This window comes from Daucus carota, chromosome 8 (assembly GCF_001625215.2).
Source record: "Daucus carota subsp. sativus chromosome 8, DH1 v3.0, whole genome shotgun sequence".
NCBI lineage: Eukaryota > Viridiplantae > Streptophyta > Magnoliopsida > Apiales > Apiaceae > Daucus > Daucus carota.
The window spans coordinates 5628935-5650731 of record NC_030388.2 but is presented as its reverse complement, the minus strand read 5'-3'; the positions used below and the strand labels follow the sequence as shown (position 1 = coordinate 5650731).

Sequence of the window (21797 nt, the reverse complement as noted above, 5' to 3'; positions counted from 1 at the left end):
GGCCCTTGTAGCATTAAAAAAATGTCTTGCGGAGCATTCGGAGGTGCCCGCACCCTCATCCAAAAAATATCAAATTCGTGACGACAAGCGCCACGCACAAATTCAGGATTAACAAAAAGATAAAAGTTTGATTAACTAAGAGGAGGGAAGATCAGGAAGCAGGAGGGGAGGAGGAGCCCGTCTCGTCAGCAGGGACGATGTCTTGCGGAGCCTGGGTTGCCACTAGGGTTGTAGCTGGAACCCCTTCCGGGGGCGTCACCTCAGTTCCCGCAGAGATCGGCTCTACGGGCTTCGGCTCGTCTTCAGCCACACCCCTCTTTTCAATACCATCCCCGGAGAAACCTTGGGAAGTCGCCAGAACCTTCTCCTGGCCAGAAGCATCTTCGGCCTTCGCCTCCTCCAGGGCTACCGCAGCATCGGGCCCCAACTTGGCCCAATCGTTGTCAGGGAAGAAGCGGTAGGCCGATTTCACGCAGTCCTTGACCCCTGCGGCAACTCCGGCCTCAAAAACGGCGGCCTCCCGCTTCTTCCTCGTCGCCTTCGCAGCGACGGCAGCCTCCTGCAGCTCCTTCACCTGGCCCTCCAGCCTCTTCACCATCTTCCCAAGGCCATCTGTCTCCTCCTCCAAGGAACGCCTCACGGCGTCCTCCTTCCTCCTCTCCTCACGGACTTTGGCTTCAGCCTCCTTCAGCTCCTGGTTGGCCTTCCGCACAAGATCTCTGTCTTTGACAGCGGAAGCCAGGTCCGCCTTAGCCTGCTTCAAATACGCCCTCATCTTCTCATTGACCCGGGCTGTGTCAGCAACATGCTCCCCCATCTTCAGATCGAGGAACAGGCTCTTAGCGTTGGCCACCACCTTGTCACGGGTGGCCTCGGCTATTGAAAGCCTGTCCCACTCCCGAACGGTAGCCTCGGGGACCTGGTCAGAGAGCATTCGCTGAAAGAGCTGAGTCTTTTGAGAAGAGGAGGAAGCGGGAGAGCTGCGGGCCAGGGTTAACCTGGGCTTCTTGCTTGTGCGGCCTTCAGCTGAAGACCCCGCCTCAGCAGTCTTGGAGGGGTCCCGCTTGCGACCCCCGGAGGAGGTCTTCTTCTGCTCTAGAGAGGGAGAAGGGAGCTGGGAAAGTGGCTTGACAGGAAGGGGAGCCTGAGGATCGGAGGCTTCCCCGAACAGATCCTCGTACTTAGTGGAACGCTTGATAAACCGGGGGATGTTGGCAGCCATATCTGTGGAAAGAAACAAAGAGAAACAATTAGATAATATCCAAACATATACGGAAATATGGGGAGATGCAAGCATAGCAGATGGCATAAAAATCATAAATCATGCAGGAAGGAAATTTATAAAGCGAATATCATATAAGGAAAATAAGTTCAAAGGTGCAAGCTAAGAGGAAACCTGGGCTTCCCGTCGCCTCCACATCTGCACCCCCCTCGTCAACGGGGGATGCATCTACCACCGTAGTGGAAAAACCGAGCCTCTCCAGATTCTCTGGAGTAAGCAGGCTGGAGCCATCACCTAGCCCGGTGGATAGCCCCAACACATGCTTGGCCCTCTCAAGGGACTCTCCCGCCAGAGGAGTCTGCACTGGCATGTCTACAACAAATACAAGCATAAGGAAACTAAACGGGAACCCTAAAGGGCTAAACTAAACGATGGATTAAGGAAGAGCTGGCTTACTGGGGGAAAGATTGAAGTCCTTCCTGTAGACTGGGCAGTCATAGCAGTAAAGGAAGAGCTTCTGCCAGTCCGACATCGACTGGCGGTTGCCCTTGATGCCCTTCTTGTGATGGGTGTTCCAGGCAGTGAGGTAGAAGAACCCGGGGGTCCTGCCGGTAAGTTTCAGCTGGAAGAACCAGCCCAACTCCAAGGCAGACATCCTCACCCCATGGTGGATGTCATAGAGGATGTAGAGGCAGACCGCCATCCGGTAGGAGTTGGGGGTAAGCTGCATGGGGGAGACCTCATAGAAGTCCAAGACCTCCAGGATGAAAGGATGGAGGGGGAGAGACAAACCCAGCCTGAAGAACTGGGCGGAAAGCACGGCTTTGGGGTAGCCAGTGCCCGGCTTAAGGGTGTCAAAGCGGTGACACCTCTCTCCTGGCTTCGGGATCCCCAAGGTGCAGCCAGGGTTGCAGGACTCCAATAGGGATTGCAGCCGAGCAGGAGTCATGATGGAGTCCATATGCTCGCAGGCTAGGACTACAGCAGGAGGCTCGATCACCTCCACGGAAGCCTCAGCCTCCCGTTCAGCCTCCTCGGGGCTCCCCTCGAGGGCTTCAGCAGCAGGGTCCAGCGGGAGGCCCGAGGTCCCATCCGCCTTACTGGACTCAGAGGTGGTCCAGTTGAGCTCCTTCACCACCAAACTGCGCCTGGAGCGGGTTCTGGAGCTAACCCCTAAACTGGGCCGGGCAGGCTGAAGGTCCTGGCTAAAGGAGGATCCCGTGTCAATCGCGACAACGGGAGCCTTGCTGGTGGCAGACTGAGAAGAGTGTGAGGACATGGATCCTTGAGACATCTACAATAGGAAAGGATGGGTTAACGAAAGGACACAGCAAGATGAGAAGAGGTCGAAAGAAAGAAAAACAAAAAGGGAGAAGGAGAAAGGGTTTGCGGAAGACTGGGCTGCAAGGGTGGAGCCCTACGGGTGTGAAGAAGGAGTGAAAAGGCTTCAGTTGGAGCCCTGAAATGTAAGAGGACTACATCCCTCACAGGAAGTAGCACAGGCCACGGAGGACGGTTCATCTTCTTCGGGAAGCCCAACAAGGGACTCGGAGCGGGAAGCCTAACCCTAACCCTAATCTCAACCACAACAATCAACGCCCAATCACAATCCTAAGATACCAGCTAAACAAGTATAGCAGGCAAATCACGCAAACAATACATTCACAGCAGATAAAGGGCACAAAAAGGGGGTTCGATTGCGAAAGAGGGGTTCCCCCTAGAGGCAATTGGGAACCTAGGGTTTACAATCTAGGGTTACAATCATGGCCTCAAAGCAATGCGACAACACCAAGGGCGATAACCCAGTTGGGAAACAATCAGGGCCTAATGGGAGTCAATTAAAACCAGTGGTGTGTGTATATTCAAAGGATGAGTGTACATGTTTAACTATAACTGGCATGCAGGGCAAATTAGCAGTTTAATCGGGCATGATAACGTCAAGCAAGGCGAATGTGGGTGTGTGCACGCATACCGAGGTGAACAATCAAGAGAAAAAGAGGCAGATAGGCATGGATCATACAAACGTTTAGCCACAAGCATGGGTGAATGTAACGAAAACGAAAGTCGGAGGTCAACAAACATACCTTTGGTTGGAAGTTGGAGAAAAGCCGAAGGGTCGCCGGAAGGTGTAAACTAGCGTCTGGAGTGCTTCGAGTGTGAGAAAAGTGTAAGAGGGAAGATGTGAGAGTTAAAAGTAAAAAGTAAAACAAGGCTTCGGAGGCATGAATTTATAGTAGTGGTAAGTGGGAGACACACGCGCCAGGTGGCATGATTGGATTGGAAAGGCGTGAAGATAGCCTTGATGATGCACGGCTTCCCGAGGAGAAGCTAGGCAGGTGAAGAGGGAGAGTTTAGCTGGAACTCTACAACTAGCCACATTATTAGGAGTTCAGTTGGGTTTTAAATTAATTTGAATTCAAATTAAACCCCTAGATAATTGGGATCAGCCTTATCATAAGCTGACATGACACACGCGGGAAATTGGAAAGATGGAGCAAAAAAAATCGTGGAATTTCAGTGACATTTGGGGAGTAATTTTAATTATCTTTGGGAACAAATATTCAAGGCTTGCGGTGGTTGCCGTAAAATTAATACAATTGGTTTTATAATTATGAGTGGAAGTGTATCTGAATTATTTCTTGTTTCTTACACCGGGCTACGCCCACGTAAGCTTAGGAATAATTTACGATTAATCTCTGACATAATTTAAGGGCTTGCAGCTGGTTGATTGAGGGTTACCGTCCTTAGGTTCCTCTCGTATTTAATACTTCAAGGAACCGGGGGGTAGTTGTTGTGCCATAAAATCTCCCTGGGCTTATTTGATAGCCCATCATGTTATTTGGGCTTCACTTGGGCTTATTGGAATCATTTGGTTAAGAATAATGGGCTTCACCATGGCTGGGTGGATCATTGAAGGTGTACAAGAAGGTGTATGGACTTGCATTGGAAGCGTAATGAAGACGGCCATCAGAATGGGGTAGCACCTGAAGGCGCTTTAGGGGTTACCACTGCTAGGGGTTACCGCTAAGTGCACCCTGGCTTGCAGTTATGGGGCTGCAGCTAGGGGATGCCGCTGGCAGGGCTTCCGCCGCCTGGGCAGAATGGCAGACAGACTCCAAATAGGACTCTTCTTCCTTGTTTCAAGGGGGACGAATTGGAGACATATTGGGAGTGTATCAGCTATTATTTATCTACGAATTAAGAGATAAATACATGCATTATGGGGATAATTACAATGGGGGAAGATAATTCAAGAATATTCGGATATATGTTGAAGATGAAGGCTTCAAGTGACCTACTTGGAGTGGGATGCCGTTAGATAACTACTGAAAGAAGGCTGTTTTATCCTAAACTAGAGGGGATAGGAGCTTATCTCTTCAGAGTCCTAAATCGAGAACTACATGGGCTTGATCCCTATAAATATAGGGTATGTAGGCACCTTGCAAAGGGACTAGGATCATTTTCACGAGTTCTACACTCTAAAGAGAGGCACGTGTAACCTTTGTGACAGATATTCTTGGGCAATTGCAGGACGGAATTCCATAATTCCGGCCTCGTTGTTTGGTTCTTTGCAAGCTCAGCCCTTAAACACAGTTGTTTCTCATTTGTTTCTCTTAGTTTATGTTAACGGTAGCCCCTAAGAGCTAGCCGTGATTTTCGTAGTCGTAACAGATATCCCTATAATTGTGCTACACGGTTCTGGGGGTGTTGTATCAATTCCTCTCACAACATAAACCATTTCCACACTTGTGATTGTATTTTCTGCTTCTGCTGTTTTCCACAAGCTACAAATCCGGACCTTGATTCCGACTCGGTAGTTTGAGTTGTCATATCGGCAAGGTAAGAGGAAGCCATCGCTGATAGAGATGAAATTGAGAGCACAATGATCACATAAGAGTAGCATGAGCTATTTTGTTTGATGGAAGAGATTTTGTTAGATGAATTTGAGAGCAAAGTAATTGCATAAGAGTAGCAAAAGCTATTTTTGTACATAAACAAGAAAAGGTTGTAGCTGAGACTTTTGTATTGGTGGGCAATTTCTTATACAAGCTATGAAAGTAAATTTGAAAGCAAGGCAACTTTTAGTATCTCTGACTGTACTATATTATGAGGAATTAACTGTGTAATGAAAAAATGTGCTGGTAACGAAGCTAATTATTTCCCCGCGTATATCATTCTATTTCGGTTCAGATCCTAGAGTCCTTATAATGCAACATTACCTTTTTATTTTCTTTTTTTTCAATTTAGAAGTTTGACGTGTAAAATAGAACAACTCTTGACTAAAATTCAAAAAATATTTTTGGACCTTTTCTAAAATTAGAAAAAATCAAATTAAAGTACATTATATTTAGTTTTTACAAGTATATTTATTTTTAAAAATTAACATTAATGGTTATATAATGTATATAAATTTCAGTTAAAATTAAAGTAGAAAAAAATTAAAATAGTATATTTGTTGTGTACCCTTCACAGCAGAGATTTGCAAGCATTAAACAAAAGGCATTTGACCTGCTTTGCTAAATATAGGATCAGATGGATGATGGCACAAATGGATGATGGCGCCTGTGAAGACTGGCCCACAATTTTTAGTTCTCACCATCCATTGGGCCTACAGTTATTACCTTTTTACCATCCATTCAATTCTCAGAGACAACTGTGATAATTTTCACTTCAACTTTTTTTTTTCTGAAGGCAAATAGGTAACTCATGAATATACACCTCAGCATTTCTGAAAAGGCATTTGACAACAAACATTTGGCATATCAGCATCCCATTTCTTCTAATTTATGTTATCATAAATTTCGCGATAGACAATATTCTTGGTATAGCCCGCACATGATTCATTTTTATCAACAGTAACAATCCTCAAACCATTGGGCGAGGTTACTCTTGAAACAACTACATATATCTATCCGTGACAGAAAACTGGATCTGGTAAAAATAGTTCGACGTTTTGAACCATTTGTCCCAGGCTTTTGTTGATTGTCATTGCGTGGCAAACATCAATCGGGAATTGCTTTCTTTTCAAAACAAATGGGAATATTTTTTTATCCGGGCTCATGTTTATCCGTGGGATGTAAGTTGTCTCTCTAAATCTGTTACCTGTAATGATCAACACCTCAATTTGGAAAGGATAACATCGTGTAACAATGGTGCGAGTGCCATTACATAACCCCTTCTTCGCATTGATGTTACGCAACAACATTATCGGAGCACCAAATTTAACGTGAACTTCATGATTCGGGATCCCGCTAAATTCAAATGCGTTGAGATATTCTGCCGGGTATAACACTTCGTCAGCATCACTATTTGAAGAGCCTTTACAAACACTACCGCAGCTATGATAGACCTTCACTTCCCCTTCTAACCTTTCCACAAAAGCCAAGTTAACATGCTCAACATGTTCATTACGTGGTGTTAATATAGCCCTGTAACGAAGGTATTTAATGTTGCCATCTTGAAGACGGAGATCGTAATAAATTTCATTGACTATTGCTTCCACGGACCCCCCCCACCCCGCGCGTATATTTGACATGGACCTGAGCATAACAGTTCAAATCTCTTTTATTTTTATTATTACATTTTTAATAACTCATAGGTCATTAACAAGTCAAAATTATCCAAACAGACATTTTAAACTCTCAGCTTACCAGATAAGTCATGTTAAGAGTCTGTTTGCCTGAACTTGAAGCCTGAGCTTTAAGTCATCTCTGTATTTAAGCTGAAAAATGTCTGTTTGTCAAATAAATCAGAAGTCAGCTCAAAGTCAGAAATAAGTCAAAAACTGACTTAAAGCCAAAAGTTAGTTTGAGGTACTTTTTTCAGTGACTACTTTTTTTGGATAAAATTTACTCCTAAGTCATAAATTACTCATAAATCACTTTTATTTTTATTATTACATTTTTAATAACTCATAAATCATTAATAAATCAAAATTATCTAAACAGATGTCTTAAACTCTCAGCTTATCAGATAAGTCACGTCAAGTAATAAATCATAAACTCAGCCAAACAGACTCATAAGTCACATTAAGTTATAAGTCATAAACTCGACCAAACGAGCTCGTAAATCACGTTAAATTATAAGTTATAAGAGACATAAAAGAGGTAATTAATAATGATAAGCACCTCGTGACCAAATACAAGATATCAGGCGCCCATGGTTTGAATGTTTTAATTTCCAGAATACCTTTTTTGAGTAAAATTACCAGAATACTTGATTTGTATTTATTTGGATGAAATGAAATAAGAGGAAAATGATATTAAATTCGTATTATAATTTTGGTGATTGAACGAAATATTTATAATTTTTCATTTTTTCAGTTATCTATTACAAACTACTCCCTCCGTCGCATGGGGTTGTTACATTCGCCCTTTGCACCAATTTTGAGACTCTTGTAAACTATATTTTTATAATGTTTTTTAATTTTATTTATTTAGAATAAAAATTTAAACATCAAACTTTTATTCAAGAATTTTTTTAAAAAAATAAAAGAGGTCTTAACAATCTAACGGGACGGAGGGAGTATTAATTTAGACTTACTCATATTTAGTCATTATTATGTATAATTTCTTATCTTTTCTTAAATCATTTTTTACGATTTTTCGTTTAATTGAAATGAAACAAAACTTGCTCGTATGATAGGAAGACAATAATGTAGTTATAAGTTATAAGCAAAGAGTATATATGCGATAAACCAATAAAAGGGACTTTAGAGCACTTATATGACATATTCGGGGACGAATATGCCATACTGATACAACTTATATTAGTGTTAAGTGGAGGGCGACAACTCAAATTACACAACTAGCAACACTAGGTTCTACTTTTTCCCCGAAACGATTTTTATTCGTTATTCTTTGTATCTTGCACTCCATAATGGATCCGAAAATTGACAACGACATTGTATGATGTGAATTGTGATTTATGTTGTATGACATATTTGAGTCCAATTGTGAATTATCAAACAACTTTATGGTTAAATGTGGATTGTGGAACATACTTTCGAACTAAGTTTCGTATGTTTTATTCGAAATTAAATATTCCATTATTGTGCGAAAGAAATTGGGAGCAGATCTAGAGGCTTCTTCATTAAGATATGATCCAATTCTCTGCTTTCTGCTGTGGTACGTGCGACAAATAGACAATTATGTAATATTTTTGTTATTTGCAAAAATTTAAATATTCATTTTTATCTCGATTCGAGATAGTTATCCGTATATACTATATAGCATGATAATGATTAATAAAGTCCATTTTCATCACCAAGATTAAAGTATCTCAATTATTGGAAAATGTGGGTTATAGTCCCATGACGAAGGCATAATTTGGAAGTTAGATATTTTGGACAAAATTAGAGTTTTGACGTGTGTTAGAGGTTTGATTATTAGAATCCGTTAATATTTGTGTGCTGTAGTTAGCTGTAAGTCTAAATGTAAAGACAACCCTATCTGTTACATAGGGATGATAACTCAACAATAGAACAGGACAAGTAAATAACACTACGCCTGCACCGGAATCGGAAGATACGAAGACAAAGGTTGAAGAAGCCATCTACAGTCTTGAAGGAATAAGTTCACTGGAAGAAGTTCATTAATATGTTCATGCCTCGGTGAAGAATAAAGATTGAAGTATTCAAGATTGTTGAAGCAATGAAGATGTTTTCCAAGTACTCGAAAGATTTCAGTGCAACCCCTGAAGCAAGATATTTCTATATATCTTGGTTGGTTATTTATAATCAACAAACTGAAGCATAAACTAACCCGGAACCGACTGATCAATGTTTGCTGACAAAGACGGTACAATGTTTGACTTCCGTGTTAGTCGCTTGTGAACCAGACCAGTGCACTAAGCGTCAGCACGTACGGAGCTTTGCAAAGTATTTATCGATCGAAGAATTGATCCAGTCATAACAAGTCATTTGTTTCAAAGCCAAGCCAAGTCAAATGTCTAGTCTCCATCAGCTATGCCAAAGTCTCTGCTCAAATGCCATATGTCAAGCTTCCACACAAAGCCATATCAGTAAGTGACCTATCTTTTATATGTGTGCACTTATATAGTTATATATGTATAAATATATTTATATATTTATATATATGTATATTTAATGAAATATAGTATACATACTATATATGTATATATGTTTTTAAACATATGTATATGTATATTTATATGTATATATATTTAAATAAATATATATGTATATAATATATGTATTTATATTTTACATAAGCAATTATATAATTAAGTGTATATATATATTATATTATGTGCATAAATATATGTATATTTAGAGAGAGTTATATATATATCTTTATATATATAATTATATTTATATTTACACATAGTTATATGTATATTATATATATTTAAATATATGAGAATATATTTAAATATATGTGTATATATGTTACTATATGTTTATATAAATATTATATATATGTATATATTTATATATACTTTTTTATATATATTTATGTTTAAATTTATATTTATAAATAACTATATATATCTCTATATATATTTATATATATATTTATATTTGTATTTACATATAATTATATATTATATATATTTAAATATATGAGAATATATTTAAATATATGTACATATATTATTATATGTTCATATAAATAATATATATATATATATATATATATATGTGTGTATATATTTATATATACTTTTATTTATTAATATAATAACAACATAATATAATATATTATATATTATGCATACATGGAGATGATGTCAGGTGTCTAGGGCACTCTAGGGTTTGCATGTGCATCTAGGGTTTCACACAACATAGACACAGGAGGCTACTGGATGGCGCCATTTAATTCTCTGCAATGGAGCAATGGGTAGAGCAAGCTGCTGGTTAGACTAAGGCATAGCACAGTGTAGCTTAGTAAGTATCAAATTGTAATATCCCGAATTCATTTTATTTGGATGATACATAATTTATATTTATATGTATTTTAGTAAGTATTATTATCATATATTTAATCTAGTGAAATTCTGTTTTGCCTTGGTCAAGGCTCCCATAATTATTCAATTACATACGGGGGTTAGTTTTCTTTAAGCTAAGTCTACTAGCATTATAAAGACTTGAGAGGAAATGTTTTTATAATCTCCTCGATGTGGGACAAATAGTAATGTCCAAAAACCAAGCAACAAGTTGTAGTTGGTATATTTTCAAGTATTGGCTTCATAACCTTGATTTATATAGAGGAAGGGATGACATATCTTATAGCCTCCTCGATGTGGGACTAAAGGTAGTCCAAAGTAAAGAAAGTTGCCTTAGTTGGGTTTTGGGTTGTAAGTGTTGGCTTCACAACATTGATATAGAGTAAAAGATTTCACATTTATGATATTTTATCAATGTGGGACTTTGTGAGGTTTTTGTCAAACCTTCAAAACATATTTTTTTCACTTGATTATGAGAAACTTAATTATTTCTCTTTATTTCTAAAACTTTAAAACTGAATAAATAGGGTATATGGAACCCGAGAGAAAGCTGCAAACTTTCTTGAATAGAAAGGTGGGCAATGGTGAGTTTATATAGAATTGGAAGCATGGTGATTCCAATATTTACTCAATGTGGGACAATGAGTGCTATCATATAACATGAGTTATATAGAGTTGGAGGAGCACAAGCTCCTAAATCTTTTCAATGTGGGAAGTTGCCACATTCTAAGATGTGAAAACATAAAACCACATCGAGTTCTCAACTAACAACATATAGGCATTTATAGTAGGCTTTAGATGTTTATTTTCAAGTGAGTAAGAGCATGTGCTAAGACTTGAAGTTATTCTTGTCCCAAGGTATGGTTCTAGTTTGTGCCAAAAGAAAATTTCTCTTTTTCTATATGAACTTTTGGTACCACATCGAGTAAAGTAGTAACAAAACATGTGTATATAGAGTAAGAACTAAGCTTATTTTAAATAAAATTAATTTGAGTTAAGCTGTAAGTGAGACCTTTGGCACTCGGTTGCATTATTAATTTTGGAGGACGTTTCTTTATCTTCTTGTCCTTGTACCACATCGAAAACATGATAGTGTATTCTCATGAATATAATCAGTAGCCTAGCTATTAAGGTAATAAAATCAAAGTTGTTGGCGCCACCCTCCGACGCCAGGTGCCAATTTTCTTAATACCAATTTCATGTGGTACCACATCGAGAGGAAATGTAAGGAAAGTCATATCTTTCCTTATATAAACACATTCCCTTCTTACTTTATAAAAATAGGAAGCTCACGGCCTGCCAAATCTAAGTAAGTCTACTGACTTATTATTTTTATAGTTTTATTTTATTTTATTAATTTAATAGTTTAGTTATGATATCATTATTCTTATTTTGATTAGTAGTAATTGGAGATTTAATATAAACATGACTTAATAATAATAAAGTAACTGTGTGAATATTTTAGGGAACGAAGTTGTTGGAGATTTTAACTAGGACATTGTACACTGTAAGTATATACTGTACCCTTCACTGTGATATTTGATGATGTTTTGGTGAACATTTTGTTGTTGATTTTCTGATGAGGAATGAGTATTCTTACATTTGTTCTGTGTGTGATGCTTCCTTTGTGAAGTAAAGTATGATACTTCCTTCGGGAAGGAAAGCTAAACCAATTGTTTAGCTGGCCGGGATCCCCAACAGTAGAACGTGTGAACTTGTGAACGTATTTGAATACTCATATTCATCTTGATGTGTGAAATATTGATTTGATTATTAAAGTTTTGTGAATAAAACTCAGTTGAACTGTACGATATATGCTTATTGAGCTTTATGAGCTCATTCCTTTTTATGTACTAACTGTACAGGAAAGAATTCGGGAGAAGGATGTTCAGGCAAGGGTAAAAATGTGGTGACCTAGAGTAACTTGGTTGAATTTGCAAGCAGAAGTTAGTAGAAGTATTATGATGTAATCGAAAGAAGCGTTTAATATATGTTAGGCTTGTATTCAGAACTTTTAGAAGCGTATGATGTAAGACTTTTGATGTAAGGTTAAATATGACTTTAAGTTATGTTGTAATGAGAAGTTTGAAATTTTGGAAATATATTTTGGTTTGTTTAGTAGAATGACATCCCCGGGTCGGGTTACTGAGGTCATCCCGGGCCGGGGGCGTCACAGGTGGTATCAGAGCGAGGTTCGAGTGTCGGCGAAAGTAGGATTAAGATTCTAGACTAGTGTGATCTTAAGTTTGAAGAATAGGTCTAAGAGATATGTGGACGTTAGTTGTGAATATGTGGCATGAACTATGTGTGTAGTACTACTATAGTTCTAGTATGATTTGTGGATTAGAATAGAGTTCTAATATATATTATATGATTTTTAGGTGACGATGAATGAAGAAAATAGTAGTGGCGCTGGACCTAGCGTACAAATTAGTCCTGAGATGATGTTGGTTTTGGAGGAAATGAGGAATATGTTGAAGACTATTAGGGGAGAGCAAGAAAATACAAATACAACTAAGGCGAATACTGATCGTTTGGAAGAACAAGATCGTATAAATAATCCAGAGCGAGAAGGTGAGAATAAACGAAGGTGTACTTACAAGACCTTTAAGGATGCTGATCCCCCGGTATTTAAAGGAGATTTAGATCCACATGTTGCGAATACATGGATAAAGGAAATGGAGAAAGTGATAGAAATTTCTAAATGCTTTGATGAACAAAAGGTGAAATTCGCAACACACTCTTTAAGGGGAGAAGCTGTATATTGGTGGGACACTGTTAAACAGACAGAAGATTGTTCAATGATGACTTGGACGAGGTTTAAGGAGTTGTTCTTTGATAAATATTTCCCTGCGTGTATGAAAAATGAGATGGAGATGAAGTTTTTAGGATTGAAGCAAGAAGGAATGTCTGTGTCAGAATACTTGTCAAAGTTTTTGGAGCTTTCTAGGTTTGCCCCTCATCAGGTTAATACTGAAGCTAGGAAATGTCAGAGGTTTCAGGAGGGACTGAAACCTCAAATTAGAGAAAGGGTCTCTTTGTTGGAACTAGAGCAATTTGATAAGTTGGTTGGAAAAGCTAGGATAGCAGAAAGGGAATATGAAGCTCGCACTCAATTTTTCAACAATAAGAAAAGGGGAAGGGAGACAAAACTAAGTCCTAAATCAGGGTATAAGAAAGATAATAAGAAATTTCAAGGGATGAAGAAAGAGAATTTCCGGGAAAATGATAGGAGAACGGTAGCACCTGAGTGTACGAAATGTGGAAAGAGGCATGGTGGTGAATTTTGCTATCGAGGTGAGGGATTATGTTATAATTGTGGAGAAAAGGGGCATATAGCAACTCAGTGCCCAAACCCTAAAGTAACCTCTTGTTTTAGCTGTGGACGACAAGGTCATTTAGCAAGGGATTGCCCTCAGAAGAAAGTCAAGACTGAAGTTGAAACTAAAGGGAATAAAATTTCGGCAGTAGGAACTTCCCACCAGTCGGCACCTAAGGCAATAGCTAGGACCTACGCCATGACAACTCAAGATGCTGAAATATCAAATGATGTGGTCTCAGGTACGCTCCAACTATGTTCTCAAGATGTGCATGTTCTATTTGATTCTGGATCAACTCATTCTTTTGTGGATTTGAAGTATGTAGATAAGTTGAATATTCCTGCGCAAAGTTTAGATAATGTTCTACTAGTAAAACTCCCTAATGGTAGGAATTTGTTTGTGAACAAAGTTTATAAAGATTGCACCCTTATAGTTAGTGGACATACTTTTCTAGTAGACTTGTTACCTTTAGAATTGAAGGATTTTGGAGTAATTTTGGGAATGGATTGGTTGACAAAATATAAGGCCAATCTGGATTGTAGTAAAAAAGCGAATATGTTTAAGGGGCCCAGATAAAAAGAAAGTTTATTTTAAAGGAGACAGGTTAGAAAAACCTAGTGTCATGATATCAGTTTTGAAAGCCTATAAGATGTTAAGAAAAGGATGTGAAGGCTTTCTAACTTATGTGATTGATGAGGAGGAAGTTAAAAGTAATGTTGAGAATACACATGTGGTTAGAGAGTTTTTAGATGTTTTTCCTGAGGATTTGCCAGGATTGCCACCGGAAAGAGAGGTTGAGTTTGGTATTGAATTGGTTCCTGAGGCTCAACCAGTATCAAAACCACCATATAGGATGGCACCAACCGAGTTAGCGGAACTCAAGGTACAATTACAAGAATTGTTGGATAAAAAGTATATTAGACCAAGTGTTTCTTCTTGGGGAGCGCCAGTGTTATTTGTGAAAAAGAAGGATGGTACTCTACGATTATGTATTGATTATAGAGAACTGAATAAGTTGACTGTAAAGAATAAATACCCACTTCCACGAATAGACGATCTTTTTGATCAATTACAAGGAGCCACTTACTTTTCAAAGATAGATTTGCGCTCAGGTTATCATCAATTGAGAGTGAAGAAAGAAAGCATTCCATTGACGGCGTTTAGGACTCGATATGGTCATTATGAGTTTGTAGTGATGCCGTTTGGGGTGACAAATGCACCTGCGGTATTTATGGATTTGATGAATCGAGTATTTAGGAATTATCTGGATAAGTTTGTAATTGTGTTTATTGATGATATTCTGATTTACTCTAGGACTGAGAAGGAACATGAGAAACATTTAAGGATAGTCTTAGAAACTTTGAGGAAAGAGCAGTTGTATGCAAAGTTTTCAAAATGTGAGTTTTGGTTAAGGAGAGTAAGTTTTCTTGGACATGTAGTTTCAGAAGAAGGAATTTCAGTTGATCCTTCAAAGATTGAGGTGATCATGAATTGGGAAAGACCAAAGACTGTGACAGAGATTCGAAGTTTCTTAGGTTTGGCCGGGTATTATAGGAAGTTTGTTCAAGATTTCTCTAAGATAGCTGGACCATTAACAAGTCTCACAAGGAAAGACGTTAAGTTTGTTTGGTCGGAGGAATGTGAGAAAAGTTTTATTGAATTAAAGAAAAGACTAACGTCTGCTCCAATACTTGGGTTACCAGATGGAACTGAAGATTTTGTAATCTACAGTGATGCGTCAAGAAAGGGGTTAGGATGTGTGTTAATGCAACGTGATAAGGTTATTGCTTATGCGTCTCGACAATTAAGAAATCATGAAAAGAATTATCCCACCCACGATTTAGAGCTGGCTGCAGTAGTTTTTGCACTTAAAATTTGGAGGCATTATTTGTATGGGGGAAAGTGTAAAATTTTTACAGATCATCAAAGTTTAAAGTACCTCTTTTCACAGAAAGATTTAAATATGAGGCAAAGAAGATGGTTGGAGTTGTTAAAGGATTACGATTGTGAAATTTTGTATCACCCTGGCAAGGCAAATGTTGTAGCTGATGCGTTAAGTAGGAAGGAAGTCGGGAATTGTGCGAGTGTGATAGTAGAATCACTAGATCTTAAAGAAGAAAGACTTGGAATGGAATTTGGTGTGCAAAAGAAGGATGAGAGTTTATTGTGTCAAATTAAGGTGAACCCAATGTTATTAGAGAGAATAAAGGCAAGTCAGAAACAAGATGAACGATTAAAGGAAATTTTGAGTAATTCTAATTCAGAATTGGGAAAGAAAGATTTTAGGAAAGGAAACGACAACATCGTGAGGTTTCGCGACCGAATATGTGTTCCATTTGATATAGAGATTAAGAAAGAAATATTGTCTGACGCACATTCATCATCTTTTTCGGTACATCCTGGATCTACGAAGATGTATAAGGACTTAAAACAATATTTTTGGTGGCCTAAGATGAAAAGAGAAATTGCAGAATGGGTGGCAAGATGTTTAGTCTGTCAACAAGTGAAAGCGGAACATCAAAGGCCAGGAGGTTTATTACAATCACTACCTGTCCCTGAATGGAAATGGGAACACATCACCATGGATTTTGTATTAGGATTGCCAAGGACACAAAGTGGAAATGATGTCATCTGGGTTATTGTGGATAGACTAACAAAGAGTGCACATTTTCTAGCTATATCAGAATCATCACCTTTAGAGAAGTTAGCCAAGTTGTATATACGAGAAGTAGTTAGGTTACATGGAGTACCTGTTTCAATTGTGTCTGACAGAGATCCTAGATTTACTTCGAGATTTTGGAATAGTTTTCAAGAAGAGATGGGTACAAAACTAAGTATGAGCACGGCATTTCACCCTCAGACTGACGGTCAATCAGAACGTACGATTCAAATTTTAGAAGACATGTTAAGAGCTTGTGTGTTGGACTTTAAGGGAAGTTGGGAAGAACATTTACCTTTAGCAGAATTTGCATATAATAATAGTTATCAAGCGACAATTGGAATGGCTCCATATGAAGCCCTTTATGGACGTCGATGTAGAACACCGTTATGTTGGGATGAGGTTGGAGAAAGAAGATTGTTGGGGCCTGAGTTGATTCGTGTAACTACCGAGAAGGTGAAGTTAATACAACAGAGGATCTTAACAGCTCAAAGTAGGCAAAAGAGTTATGCGGACAAGGATCGTCGAAATGTGGTGTTTAAGGAGGGAGATTTTGTGTTTCTTAAAATTTCTCCATGGAAGGGTATTATGAGGTTCGGGAAGAAAGGAAAATTAAGTCCTCGTTATATTGGACCATTCGAAGTTCTTAGCAGAATTGGAGAAGTGGCATACGAACTAGCACTACCACCAAGTCTTGGACATATTCATAATGTATTTCACGTGTCATATTTGAGGAAGTATGTCTCGGATCCATCGCATATTATAGATTATGAGCCAATAGAAATTCAAGAAAATATGCAGTACGAAGAACTCCCAGTAGAAATAGTAGATCGTCGCGAGCAGAAGTTGAGAACTAAGATCATACCCTTAGTGAAAGTTATTTGGAGAAATCATAATGTGGAGGAGGCAACTTGGGAACCCGAAGAAATGATGAGGGCAAAATATCCCCACTTATTCGATAAAACAGGTATGATTTAAATTTCGAGGACGAAATTCTTTTTAAGGGGGGAAGAATGTAATATCCCGAATTCATTTTATTTGGATGATACATAATTTATATTTATATGTATTTTAGTAAGTATTATTATCATATATTTAATCTAGTGAAATTCTGTTTTGCCTTGGTCAAGGCTCCCATAATTATTCAATTACATACGGGGGTTAGTTTTCTTTAAGCTAAGTCTACTAGCATTATAAAGACTTGAGAGGAAATGTTTTTATAATCTCCTCGATGTGGGACAAATAGTAATGTCCAAAAACCAAGCAACAAGTTGTAGTTGGTATATTTTCAAGTATTGGCTTCATAACCTTGATTTATATAGAGGAAGGGATGACATATCTTATAGCCTCCTCGAAGTGGGACTAAAGGTAGTCCAAAGTAAAGAAAGTTGCCTTAGTTGGGTTTTGGGTTGTAAGTGTTGGCTTCACAACATTGATATAGAGTAAAAGATTTCACATTTATGATATTTTATCAATGTGGGACTTTGTGAGGTTTTTGTCAAACCTTCAAAACATATTTTTTTCACTTGATTATGAGAAACTTAATTATTTCTCTTTATTTCTAAAACTTTAAAACTGAATAAATAGGGTATATGGAACCCGAGAGAAAGCTGCAAACTTTCTTGAATAGAAAGGTGGGCAATGGTGAGTTTATATAGAATTGGAAGCATGGTGATTCCAATATTTACTCAATGTGGGACAATGAGTGCTATCATATAACATGAGTTATATAGAGTTGGAGGAGCACAAGCTCCTAAATCTTTTCAATGTGGGAAGTTGCCACATTCTAAGATGTGAAAACATAAAACCACATCGAGTTCTCAACTAACAACATATAGGCATTTATAGTAGGCTTTAGATATTTATTTTCAAGTGAGTAAGAGCATGTGCTAAGACTTGAAGTTATTCTTGTCCCAAGGTATGGTTCTAGTTTGTGCCAAAAGAAAATTTCTCTTTTTCTATATGAACTTTTGGTACCACATCGAGTAAAGTAGTAACAAAACATGTGTATATAGAGTAAGAACTAAGCTTATTTTAAATAAAATTAATTTGAGTTAAGCTGTAAGTGAGACCTTTGGCACTCGGTTGCATTATTAATTTTGGAGGACGTTTCTTTATCTTCTTGTCCTTGTACCACATCGAAAACATGATAGTGTATTCTCATGAATATAATCAGTAGCCTAGCTATTAAGGTAATAAAATCAAAGTTGTTGGCGCCACCCTCCGACGCCAGGTGCCAATTTTCTTAATACCAATTTCATGTGGTACCACATCGAGAGGAAATGTAAGGAAAGTCATATCTTTCCTTATATAAACACATTCCCTTCTTACTTTATAAAAATAGGAAGCTCACGGCCTGCCAAATCTAAGTAAGTCTACTGACTTATTATTTTTATAGTTTTATTTTATTTTATTAATTTAATAGTTTAGTTATGATTTCATTATTCTTATTTTGATTAGTAGTAATTGGAGATTTAATATAAACATGACTTAATAATAATAAAGTAACTGTGTGAATATTTTAGGGAACGAAGTTGTTGGAGATTTTAACTAGGACATTGTACACTGTAAGTATATACTGTACCCTTCACTGTGATATTTGATGATGTTTTGGTGAACATTTTGTTGTTGATTTTCTGATGAGGAATGAGTATTCTTACATTTGTTCTGTGTGTGATGCTTCCTTTGTGAAGTAAAGTATGATACTTCCTTCGGGAAGGAAAGCTAAACCAATTGTTTAGCTGGCCGGGATCCCCAACAGTAGAACGTGTGAACTTGTGAACGTATTTGAATACTCATATTCATCTTGATGTGTGAAATATTGATTTGATTATTAAAGTTTTGTGAATAAAACTCAGTTGAACTGTACGATATATGCTTATTGAGCTTTATGAGCTCATTCCTTTTTATGTACTAACTGTACAGGAAAGAATTCGGGAGAAGGATGTTCAGGCAAGGGTAAAAATGTGGTGACCTAGAGTAACTTGGTTGAATTTGCAAGCAGAAGTTAGTAGAAGTATTATGATGTAATCGAAAGAAGCGTTTAATATATGTTAGGCTTGTATTCAGAACTTTTAGATGCGTATGATGTAAGACTTTTGATGTAAGGTTAAATATGACTTTAAGTTATGTTGTAATGAGAAGTTTGAAATTTTGGAAATATATTTTGGTTTGTTTAGTAGAATGACATCCCCGGGTCGGGTTACTGAGGTCATCCCGGGCCGGGGGCGTCACAAAAATATTCTAAGGCAAAAAACTGGGTGATACATTGCTTAATGGCTACAGTGTTGATGTATACGTATGGAGCGCAAATTGAAACTAACAAGGATTTGACTAAGGCATTCATATTGTATACAGAGAAAACTGCATGGCGCAACTTGGTTAACTCCTTAACTAGGAGTGATAACATGTATACAGGAGGAAGGGCTGGCGCAAGTTGGCATGTTGGAACATATTTGACTAAGGCAAAGCTACCTACAGGTGACACAGTGAGAACAACAAGCGCCAACTTATCCCAGGCGCAAGTTCCAGTGAATTAGATTAATTCTAAGTCATATCACATATACATAGTGGATCAGTAGGCGCAAACTCTCCTCCCTCCTTGGCGCAAACTCATTCTGGCGCACATTCAAAAGTTAACTAGGGTTAGTTAATGAGAAGTCTATAAATACTTGAGATGTGGGTTCATAATTCACACACACTCTCCACCACCTTTATGGTGGAATGGCTTTGTGCCTTGCACACTACTACACACAAATAAACTCTAGCTTAGTTTTGTATTATATATATATTTAGAAGCTAGGGTTTGTGAGTGTAAGTAGTAATAGCCATTGTAGCCAACCTTCGGATTTGGATTTATAGCACCCTTCGAGGTATTTATCAATATACAGATATACCTTGAAAATATTGTGTGTTGGTTTAATATTTTAATATCCTCAGAAATTGACCCAATAAATATCTGGAACACGAAACCCATTACAGGATTGCAATTTATTTATCCGCAAGATTCGAAAGAATTTTAAATTGTAGTGAGTATCGTATTCAACCCCCCCTTCTACGATACTTTGGACCTAACATTAGCGGATTGAAATAAATGTTTGGATAAAAAAGCTAATTTTGGAAAAGCTATTTTGAGGAGTTTTTTTGGGTTTAAGGTGTTGGTTTGTGTTAGAAAAACCTAATCAATCAGCTATTTAACAAACTATTTTACACAAAACCGCTAATTCAATCCCTTAGTCAAAACATCTATTTTAATCAGGTAATCAAAATATCTAATTCAATCCGCTAACAATTAACCGCTAATTCCCGAATAAGATCAAAATAAATCATCCACTTTAATATTTTATTGAACAAAAACAGTGATATATTGTTTCTCCATTGATTAAGAATTTCGATTTTTGAGAACATTTTGAGCAATGTTTTGAATCGTAATTGCAGCTCCCGCGTGACTAGTGATACTTGATAGATTCTCTTTCATTAAAATTTTTCGAGAAATTTTAAATTACACAAATGAACCAGGGATAGGATGAGATATGCATATCCAAAATCTATATCTTCTTTGTGTGCAATGCCCGTTTTGCCTATTTAGCCGAGGGTTATCCATGTTTTACCCGATTCGTATACTAAATTACCTATATTACTTATCCTGCGCGACCCATTTACAAAACACATAGTAACCGGCTAGATAACTGTCCTGATTGATTCTGTTGCTTTCTAATTACGACTTTCTTCTCTTCCATCATGGAAAGTGCACGTAATCAGGGAGACTAAGAATTTTATTTTTCAAAATTCAAACTGAATTTCTTTGCTTGTTGTCAAAGAGTTCTTGTGTGGGTTTGTAATGTCAAAGAGTCTCACTGGCTATGGATTCACGTTCGCAGCAGCCGATGATTAATTTGTCAAGCTCAGGTTTGTACAGGAGAGGCCTGATTTTGCAATAGGATGAGTTAAACTATGCTTTCCACCTCCGTGTGTGTATTGTCTTTAATGTGTAGGTCGGAAGAGAAATAAAAAAAATCAATCAGATGCTTCACTTGCTGGTATTCGCGAAACCGTTGCCTCACATTCATCATTTGAGCTTTGTACTTTTTAATTCTCCTGCACATGGAAAAAAACCGTAGCATCAAACTCCTAATGTGTACATTAGACATACTATAAAACAACAAGCTTAGAGCCGTGTTTCTTTAAGGTAGGAACACCACGTGTTTGTGTTTTTAATTCATCACCGGCACAATGTGGCAAGTATCCGTCAACAAGGTTCTGGTAATGCTCTGTCTTTATTCCTGCAAAGACGCGCTGAAAGCATTAAGAGATCCAGGACCATTGGGACTTCGTCAGAGTTTGACAATAACAGCTCAGGTAAAAATAATCTTCACGCTCTGTCATTGCGTAGACTTGCTGATTTGTGATCGATGTCTTACAATGTATGCATCATTCTTCGCTTTTTATTATCGCAGCCACGAGTCATGTCCCTCTATCAACTGTTGATCAGAATGCATCAAATCAATGTAAGTTGGACATACCTTTTGAGCATTTAAGGATTACACGGGTTGCCATAAGCTTTTTTTATAGATTTGGTTTCTTTTTAGAGTCACTGCACTGTGTCCAATGTTATTTTTGAAATGTTATT

The 21797-nt window shown here is 37.8% G+C and overlaps 1 protein-coding gene across 1 annotated transcript; it reads left to right on the top strand.

Moving 5' to 3' along the window:
• Positions 1-12576: 12576 nt before the first annotated feature.
• On the top strand, positions 12577-13591 carry LOC135148437 (uncharacterized). Its single transcript, XM_064083655.1, has 2 exons — positions 12577-13486; positions 13569-13591. The coding sequence occupies exons 1-2, from the start codon at positions 12577-12579 to the stop codon at positions 13589-13591; spliced, it is 933 nt and encodes a 310-aa protein (XP_063939725.1).
• The last annotated feature ends 8206 nt before the right edge of the window (positions 13592-21797 follow it).